We start from the raw sequence: 10,353 nt of genomic DNA, 5'->3' as shown, positions 1-10,353 counted from the left end.
TTGCGTGCACGGTTAGGCGCGTTCTTCCTTGCAGCGTTCGTGTGCATTATAATATTATATTATGCAATATTATGCACATTACATCTACTGGTATCACTAACGTTTCGCATCATAACGACGACCTGTCGTTCCTGTGGGCGATATTATTTATCGTGTTCTTTAAATTTTTTTTGATTTACCAACATCGAAATTTCTTCAATATAAATTACTATAATGCGGTTTTTCTTTTGCATAATTTATAGACATTAAATAAGACCTATATATAACTGAGCGTATTTCATGATATTGCTATTTAACAATTAAAATTATTTAATTTACTAGGTATTAATATCTGGTGTGGCGGTAGACGTCGGTAGAAGCAAGTAGGTTCTATTAGATTTTGCTGAAAACGTTACACTTATTTTATTAGTTGTCTCGCCGAGCGCTTCGTTGCTCGGATCAAAATGCATCCGTGTTGAATTAGATTGCCTAATGGTAACTTTCAGTGCAACGCATATGGATAAGCAATATTTTTAGCTTTCTGATTTGGTGTATACATGATATTTATGACGAATTGACTTTACATTCACTTAAATATTAATTTCTAATAATAAATAGAATGTAATAAAAATCAACAAAAAAAAAAAAAAAAATTATAAGTTGAATTGGTGAATTACCGGCATTGCCCATAAAAAAAATTATGAGTGGAACTATTTTTAAATGTAACTCAATATAAAAGAAGCAGTCTTTTTAAGTGTAAATTTCCTACAGTTAAAAAATTTGAATTATTTGCTTTCTGTTAATGATAAAATTGCTAAAAAGAAGGTAACATTTTGAGCCTACGTGTTGAGAGCGAGGTCAAATGGGTGACTTTTACCAAACATAAACTATTAGACTAATATCTATTGAATTATATTTTTAGTAACCAATAGCAAGATTTTACAAATCAAATAATCATTATTCATGAGCCATCTCTCTTTAATATGTAAATTTTGTAAAATTCTTTATTAGTTGACGGTTTTTACTTATAAACTATTTATATGCCAAACTTCAATTTCGTGGGTTAAGTAGTTTTCGAGAATTTAAGTTTTAAGTCATTGAATGAATGACCTTTCGATGTATATAGATAATAAAATATCAACTTTTCTAGATTTTATAAAAATAATTACTTCAAATAGGTACTTAAGAAAATTATAAAATAATTGAAAATTTTATCATGAATATTAGAACAAATATATTTTATGAAAATTTCAAGTAACGTTTCTTTTCATAACAAAAATTGATTTTCTAAAAAATGTCTATATTTTTAATTCAATTAATGTTTTTCTCGATTAATTAGAAAAGTACTGCACATTTTTTACTTTTAATCCCCCCCCCCCCCGCAATATAAACTAAATTCTATTCATTATCAGAACCATCCCAAAAGTTAAAAATAAAGAATTTTTTATACCTTAAAAAGTAATGACAGAAAAATAAAAAATTATCATAAAATTAACATAGCTCTGCGTTTCTGCTCAAACTAAAAAATTGCTAAAAATATATTAATTGATTGAATAATACATTATAATCTAGGTTTGAAAATGATGAAATAATTATTTTTAAATTTAAAAATAATCTCATTCAATATGAGAATATACTTAAGAGTGAAGTGGATGTAGACATATTAAATTTGCTGCAAAAAAAATCTACAAGTTGATTTATGGAAATAACAATTTATTTATTTTGATTAGTGTTATAATACCAAACATCTCTTTTAAAAATTATATTGTATAACCTGTGAATATATAAAAAAAAAAGTATATAGTCTTGAATTATTAAAAACATAATAGTTATTTAATTGTTTAGAATGATTTATACAGTTTTTTAAACATTGATAATGGAAAAATAAAACGGAATGTATAAATTAAATAATTTAATATGTAAAAATAAAAAAAACATTTTGGTCACTGGTTGTCACATCCAAATGATCAACTTCACAACACTTGTGTAAATTATCAAAACAATGTATACAATTCATTATCAAATGATATCATTCGGAATTAAGACATTAAAAAGATATATTTTAAGTAGATATTTTTCTGCCAAATAAAAAATGACATTAATAACTTATTAGAGAAAGCCAAAATTTCTTTTATGTATTGAAAATTTTAACAAAATTAAGAGACACTTATTACCATATCCAATTACTATTTCCAACAAAAGCCCGTAAAATGAATGATACAATAATACATTTAAACAAAAACGTTTTTATTTATTTTAATTAACAGATATAATTAAGAAAATCTTAACTATTTTATTGCCATACTACTTCTGATGAACTTTAAAAACAATAGTAACACATAACCATTACACAGAATAGTTATTTAACAACTTGGACAAATTAAAAAGCTTTTATTAATATTTTTTTCAAGAAAAACGTTATTGGTTTTGGTCCTATATTTTTGTTTAAAGAAACTTTGTTTGCCCCATTACATTTAAGTTTAAGTGACATTTTTCAGTCTTTTAAATTATTACAAACAATTCAATCAAAAGACAAACAAGTAATCTTAACCATTTGTCTTGACGGGAAATAACACTATGCTTACCTAAATGTTTAGTTCCATATTACATATTATGTTCTTTATATCTATAAGTTTCATACATTTTTTTTTTTTAAAATATAATTACATTTCACGTTGAAAATTGTAATAAAAAAATAGGTCAACTCTAAAAATTGATTTGTATAATTTTTTAATATACACCATAGACATGAAAATATCTACACAAAGCTCTAAGGTTTATATGAAATCAATTACAATTGTGGTTCGCAGCATGTAAACAGCGAAGTTTGTACAAAAACAAAAAGAAAAACAAATTAAAAGGTCAAAATATCACAACAAAAATTGCAGTAATTTATAGATCACTTTAAAACATAAAAATAAAATTATGGAGCGTATTGGTCTATCTAACACCAATATTTAATAGTTAACTCGTTAGTTAGTTTGATTGTTCCTTATGAAAAATATAAACCAGGTACAATTTTGTTTTGTATTTTTTTTTTTTTTTTGTAATTGTTATTACAATAATAGTTATCATTAAGTACTGATAGATATTAACAGTCCAAAGGAAAGTCAAATATACAAGAATTGATTTTGGGTAAAAAATGAAAATAGAAATGTTTTTAAGCAATATTTACCTAGCTTTACACATTATTTATGAAAACATCTATAAGGCATATCATACTTGGCATGATTATTATTTACACAGGGGTGATGTCATTTAGTCTATAACTTAAAATTATCAAGTGTTGGCGCTTGTTTTGTATAACAAAACAGGTGAATTATTATTCAAATTATAGGTATAAGAAAATTTACAAACATATTATGTATAACGGGGCCTTTTGGTTGGCGATTTTAAATCTCCATTTTCATCTTCTTCTTCATCTGAATCACCTTCATAATCAACTAAAGCCTGAAAAAATTAAATTAATATTATTAAAAAGATAAAATAAATATAATTACAATAATAGTTTATGATTCATTAATATTTATCCATTAAGGAATATAATCGCAAAATAATAATTATTCTAATAACTCACTTTTTTCAAAAGAGAACTATTTTTTGACTCTTCAGGCGATGAACTTAATGTTGGAGTAGCTACTAAATTATTATTCATAACTGGGGTTGTTTTTACAGTAGTACCAAATATTTTTGTACTACTTCCTTCGCATTTCTTGTCAATACTTTTACCTATTAACAAACACATCACAAGTTTTAAAAATGTTTGTTTATAGATAAGACATTATTAAAAGTTACCAATTGATTCCAATTGTTCAGAAACTGTAATTTCAGTTGACCCTGTCATTCCTGTATGTGGAACAACTGCTTCACCATCATCAAATTCATCATCTTCGTTATTAAACCATATTTCTTCTTCATCTTCTATTTGCCGTGGATCTCTTCTAAATCGACCAGTTGATACAGTCACACTACAACTGAGTGAATAAAGTATTAATTATTAATAATAATGATACTTAAAATTTTATACATACTTTGTGATAGGTTTTTCTTTTAATTTTTCAGTTTGTTGACTATGGCGTATTTTAAGAGCTTTGAATGTTTGTACATAATCAATATGTTCTAACTTTTTACCATAATTTTCAACAACATGTGCTATTAATACTTTAATATCTTCAAGTTTAATAAATTCAAACAATTCAATGATGGCAGAATCGAGTAAATTGTATCGGCCATTATTATCTAATAGACAATCAATAACAGGACCAAATAAACATCCCTTTATGATATAACGGTTATAAAACTCGTCTTTTAATGCAACAATTTTTCTCATGAATCGTAGGGCTCCCAATACCAAAAATTTATGGGCTGACTTCATTAGTACCAATTCTCGTTTCAATAAATCTTTGTTCAGTATGCAAGTTTTTATATGATATGAATGATGTTCTACACAAAATGTCAGTAATTCAAGGATATGTGCCAATAACTGAGCATTTTGGTAATCATCTCGTGCTGGTTTACCATCCACTGTATTTGCCAATAATGGTGCTAAAAAAATAAAAATAAAATTATCATAAATAAAAAAAAATTTCTTAGTATTATTTGTGAGCAACAAGTACCTATAAGAATCTGGATACTATGTTTGTAAAAATAGTTTAGAAAATCAGTTTTTTCAACTTTGCTGAGTGACGGCAACATATTTTCAGGGTCGATTAAAACTCGTATAACACCCATTAGCTGGACAGCACGTCCGAGATCAGGATCTGTATCACATATCATCTGTTCGATTATTACATTCATCAGCATCAATTCTACTTCATTTCCATTTGCTTGAGTTACTAAAAATAAAAAGTACAAGTTGAATAAAAACTATTAACAATGCAATGCTGCAACAATTAATTATGATTAAACCATAACTATATTTAATATAAGCACTTGTATTTCTATTCAATTAACAATTATTTTTAATTTATAAATAAAATTAAAATCTGCTTTGAATCAATATGAAATATAAATTGTATTATAACTTAAATGTTTATGATTTTATGTATTAAAAGTAAGCTAAGTAAAAACTAAAAGAAAAAGAAAACTTGGTAACATTTAATAAGGAAATTACATATCAAATATATGGAGGGGGGAGAACACCGGATCATGTATTTTACATAAAAAAGTGAAGATTAATAGGGATAAATGAAGAAAGATGATTATAGCTAACAACCTATGTGAAAAGGATATTGTACCCTCCCATGAAGTTTCTGTCTTAAATACACATAACATAGTAGAACTATATACTGCAATCTTGTCACAATTTATTATTGGTTAAAAGTTTATTAGATTTATTTTAAAATTAATCATGTACTTATAACTTATTAAAAATAAACATTTTAAAGATAATTTATAAATTTGCTTTTATAATTACTACAAATAAATAGTAGTAAGAATTTAGTATAGAACCATGTTTAACTACTATACTACATCATAAAAGTGGAAGACAGAGACAACACATGTTGACATAATAAATTAATTACATTCTTCAATAAATTTAGTATTATTATTTGATCATGTTTTATAAAATAAGGATATAACAATTAAAATATTTATTTTAAAAATACAATAAAATTCAGAATAAAAAAAGGCAGAAAAGTGAATACTACTCTGCTGTACATTTCAGTGTAAAGTGATTCAGTATAATAGGTCTGTTAAAGTTGAATTTAATGATATAACATTTTACACAAAAAATTATTTTGAGCAGAAACAGTCTATTGGCCTTTATTACAATATTTAAAAAAAATATTATGTTTATAATACTATTATTAGGTATTTAATTATTAAAATATGTTTATACCATATTATATCAACTTAAATAACTCAATATATAACATTTTTCTGTAAATACCGCAAAACAGTAAAAATAGATTTATAATACCTATAATTAATATATAATATTTTAAAATAAATCAAAAATATTATTGCGTATAGTAAAACTGTTATAAATAATTACAAACTATTTAACAAATTATTTTTTTTATCATTTATAAATAATTTTGTCCAGATTGGGACTTTGAGCCTAATATGTCAATAAAAAATAAATGTCTTTATATATTTTATATAGGTACTTTAAGGTCTACTTTATATGAACTACTAATTAAGAATCTTGTTTTGCTCAAAATGTAAGTGTAAAAATATAATAGAAAATGAATAAAATGTAAAAATTAATTTTGAGTTGAAAATGAAGATGATTAATATTGATTCTATTATTTATTTAACTAAATTATAGTAAAATTACAAGAGGTTTTTTATAAACCAACAAAAATTATCTAAGTAAATTATTTGGTTAAAAATAAAGTTTGGCGATTGAATTATTAACATTACACTGGTGTCTACCCTTAAAAGTTATGTAAAATTAAATGAGGTGTTTCTTAAACTAATTTTCAAGTTTAAAAATACTTAAAACGCATAAAAGGAATTACCTAAAATATTAAGATCATAAAAATAACGAATATCACTTTATAAGGTTAATATTAATTAGACTGTGAATACTTATAATTAAAATGAAATCTTTATTAATAAATTACTTATTTAAATTTAATATTTTTATGAGTATTTAAAAAACTGAATTTTTATCTAATAGAAATGTTTAATAAAACAAATCCAAGTTTTAAAAATATTTACTAATTTATCTTACCAGTATCAGAAGACTGCTGAAGAATGTACTCTCGTATAACAGAAGGCGAGAATTCAACAAGAATGGTAAGAATGTCAATGGCGGCCTGTTTTATATTCACATCTTCAGACATTAAAGTCATTTCAAGCATAGGTAAAATACCCAGAGAAGTTAATGTCTACAAAAATTTGAAATAATTTTAATAAAAAAATAAAATAATAATACAAATATTAATTTTTTTTTATTATACTTACTCTAAAGAATCCTTCTTTCTGAGGGGGCTGTAAATTTTGTGAAAAATTGCAAAATTCCTTAAGGAATTGTACTAATTCTAATTTCCTGGAATCTGGCGTGCTTTCATCTTGTAGTTGACCTAACAAATCTGGTAAAAACTTTTCATCTTCCTACAATTATTATTATAAGAATTTAATAAAATATCAGAAATAAAATTATAATACATTTCAAAAATGTTTATTTACTTGTATTAAAGTGACAATTTCTACTTTGTTGAAAAATATAAAACTACTTAATGCAGATAACATATTATCCTCAAATACAGATGGTGTAGGAAGAACCACATCTTGTATGTACTGCACTCTGTGAGTTTGATGTATTTTGTTCAATAACTCAATATTAGTTATTAATATGACTTCTTTAAATCTAAAAAAAAAAACAAATGCTTTAGAATAATTTATGAAAATCAATTAATTTAAGGATAATTTACTTTGAAACATTCTTTAAATGATGTCTATGATATTTACGGATAGGTAAAGTTGGATCATATTCTAAGCAGCCAATAACATCAAATATAATATCATCTAAAACAAAAATATAATATTTTAATAAAAATAAAATAGTTTAATTTTATTTGTCGTATTTACCAGCAAAAAGCATTTCAAACAAAGCATTTTTATTGATAAGGAATATGTTTTTGACAATATCATATAAACAATGAAGACCTTCCAAATTATTGAGATCTTCACACAAATTGAATAATTTTACCAACTTGCGTACATAGCCATCATTTTCAATAGCTTCAGCTAACCTATCTTTATTTAAAGGTGTGGCCATACAAGTGATAAAAAGCTAAAAATAAAATTATTTGTCAAATTAAGTTTATTATGAAATTTTTTTTTCTTTTAATTACGTCTTTAATTTCTTTAAGTCTGCCAATTTCACATAGTGGTAATTCAACAGGAGGAGCTGAATCTGATAGATCATCAAAACGCTCATCTTCAGACTCTTCAACAATATCTTGAGTGGTTTCTATTGTTGGGTCTTTTCCTTGAACACTACAAATTTTTTCCCATATTTCTTCACAACCAGCTTTTTCTTGAAAACTTAATGCCAAGTCAAAATTATCAGCTTCAGACCAAACAATTAGTGTATCCTGCATTTAGTAGAAATAATAAACATAGATTTTTAAATGCATAATTAAAACAAATATAATTTAAATAATAAATGAAATAAACTGACTTGTTGTTTTTGATAGACTGTATCATGTTGAATTTTTGATTCTAATAAAAGAGCACCTATACAAAAAAAAAATTGAATTTAAACACTTGTATTTTTGTACTAAGTTTATATAAAATTAACACACCTTAAAAATTAAATATTATGCAACACTATTCATAACCATTCATATATTATTCTAAAATTAAACTTTAATTTATTAAAATGAAATAATGAATAATTAAATTTTATTTTAAAATATCAATCTTCAATTCATGGCACCTAATATTTTTTTAACAAGAAGGAAGAAGATAATTTGATAAGGTGAATTTATGTTATTCGATATTATTACATTCAAAAAGGCAATTAAAGATTGCAATTTATGTTATATTATTAAAAAAAAAAAAAATACATTGTTTTATTATTTTACATATTATAAAAAAAGTTGTATTAATTTGTTTTAATAAAATAGGTAAATGTGAAGAAAAAATTGATTTTATCTTTAACACCTATAATTTTTGTTTAATTTACCTATGTAATAAAAAAATGATTAAACAAAACTTAATATGAATATGAATATATTAATTGAGCAGTTATATAAAAAATAATAAGTAATTATTACCTAAATATAAATTAAAATTAATGATTTTGTTAACAGTCATATTTGGTTTCATTGTTTACTATGAGTTATTATATATACTGTATGGTTTATACTTTAAATTACCTGTTAAATTTGTAAAAAAAAATACCTTTTGAATGCTAGCTAACTATCATACAATGTGAGAAAAATTCTAAAGTACACTAAAATGATTAAAAAATAGCTAAGATTGTCCTATACAAGTAGTCATAGAGAGAAATACTATATTGTTATTGTATAAATAATACAAATAAAATCATTGATCATAATCCAGATAAGATGAAAGTAGTTACCAAGAAATAACAAATAACAACAACACAAAACCATTAAGTAGGTAAACAGGAAATTGTCAACAGAATATAGCAGAATACTCGAATAAAAGATACTAACCATCGGCTTCAGCTCGAACCAAAAGAGAAACGCCTTTGAGTCGTTCAACGTATGTGCACGACACATGCCCTGTGCCACGATCGTCCCACTGACGATCAGCATTCAGGGCGTACAACTTCACTCGCCGCTTGGTATCAGTCATTGCGTCGAACATGAGTCCACAACGGTCATCTCAAGAAAAACTGAATATAAATGATTTTCGATCCTTTCAGACAACCGCCAATTGTAGCGGTCGGATGCCGTCAACAATCCAGACAGGCGGTGTGGTGTTTAGACGCAGGACACACCACGAACGAAGCGAGTTGACGGTACAACGACTATTTTCAGAAAAATAACGTAATCGACGCGCGATACACGGACAGACTTTCCGGAATTCACCGGGACCCGCCGAATTCGACCAAGTGTCCGTCGGAACGGGACGGGTAAGCGCGTGTAATGAGAATCGAGTGAAATGTACGGAGCGCGCACTGGTCAAACGTATCGCAATCGGTTTTATCAACGGTGGAACGTGACAACATTTCGCGGACGCGCGCTCTAAACAACAAATAGTGGACACACGGCCATTTTGAAAACAAAAAAAAAAAAATAAAAATAAATAATATATTATATATATAGAACGTACGCACGGGAGGAGGAATGAATAATAATAATAGTACTAATAGTAGTAAACGCTCATAACGCGTTCCGTTCACCAACTCGGTCGCCAGTGAAGTGGAGGAACGATCGCGGCGGACGCGCAGTGCGGCCAACAGAACCGCGGGCCAACCGACGCTGCGGACCGAACGAAAACAAAAACAACACGCGCGCCACTCCAATATCAATACAATAATAACTCACAGGTACACCGTGTACACGCAGTCCGGTATTATTATTAATATTATACTACATTTTTTATGATAATGTACCAATGTACGATTACTGGAAAGTGGAAACGTAAACGTGTGTCGTGTGTTTTCGGTTTTGTATTTTTTGTAGTTTGTACTGTTGTTCTAACCATAAACAGATAATAATGGATTCTTTATTTTTAAACAAATAAATGCATAATATATAACTTGTTGTCAATTATTAAAATTATTTTTGAAATTGTTCATCTTCTACGAATGTAACTTGTAGTAACCTTCGCGAGTTGTCGTTCACGAACCGCGACTCGTTCGGACGGCCAGACGGTCGGTCACGAAGTCATAACTCAAAGTATCATATTCTGTGCGCCATGCGGGAGAGAAAAGCCTACGGA

At 26.4% G+C, this 10,353-nt stretch overlaps 1 protein-coding gene across 2 annotated transcripts; it reads right to left on the bottom strand.

Moving 5' to 3' along the window:
* Positions 1-2,684: 2,684 nt before the first annotated feature.
* Positions 2,685-10,118, bottom strand: LOC112593122 (serine/threonine-protein phosphatase 4 regulatory subunit 3A). Of its 2 annotated transcripts, none has more exons than XM_025337417.1 (13): positions 9,120-10,118; positions 8,117-8,172; positions 7,788-8,030; positions 7,522-7,726; positions 7,365-7,458; positions 7,120-7,300; positions 6,895-7,044; positions 6,662-6,818; positions 4,596-4,814; positions 4,011-4,524; positions 3,775-3,947; positions 3,557-3,708; positions 2,685-3,429 (listed from the first exon to the last, which is right to left on the bottom strand). In XM_025337417.1, the coding sequence occupies exons 1-13, from the start codon at positions 9,271-9,273 to the stop codon at positions 3,340-3,342; spliced, it is 2,388 nt and encodes a 795-aa protein (XP_025193202.1). In that variant the 5' UTR covers positions 9,274-10,118; the 3' UTR covers positions 2,685-3,339. The 2 variants fall into 2 exon arrangements, with proteins under 2 accessions (XP_025193202.1, XP_025193200.1); XM_025337415.1 differs by having other exon boundaries at positions 3,775-3,953; positions 9,120-10,112.
* Between the last annotated feature and the right edge of the window lie 235 nt (positions 10,119-10,353).

The sequence above is a fragment of the Melanaphis sacchari genome, unplaced genomic scaffold (assembly GCF_002803265.2).
Source record: "Melanaphis sacchari strain LSU unplaced genomic scaffold, SCAv2.0 Contig1_pilon_pilon, whole genome shotgun sequence".
Lineage (NCBI taxonomy): Eukaryota > Metazoa > Arthropoda > Insecta > Hemiptera > Aphididae > Melanaphis > Melanaphis sacchari.
This window is presented reverse-complemented; position numbering and strand designations above follow the sequence as displayed.

What these genes read in the sequence shown, in the direction of transcription:
- LOC112593122 (XM_025337415.1), bottom strand. Translation starts at nt 9,273, where the DNA reads ATGTTCGACGCAATGACTGATACCAAGCGGCGAGTGAAGTTGTACGCC. An exon ending in GACTTAAAGAAATTAAAGAC is followed by an intron (nt 7,727 to 7,787) that starts GTAATTAAAAGA and finishes TTTTATTTTTAG; the next exon opens with CTTTTTATCACTTGTATGGC. An exon ending in CATTTAAAGAATGTTTCAAA is followed by an intron (nt 7,301 to 7,364) that starts GTAAATTATCCT and finishes TTTTTTTTTTAG; the next exon opens with ATTTAAAGAAGTCATATTAA.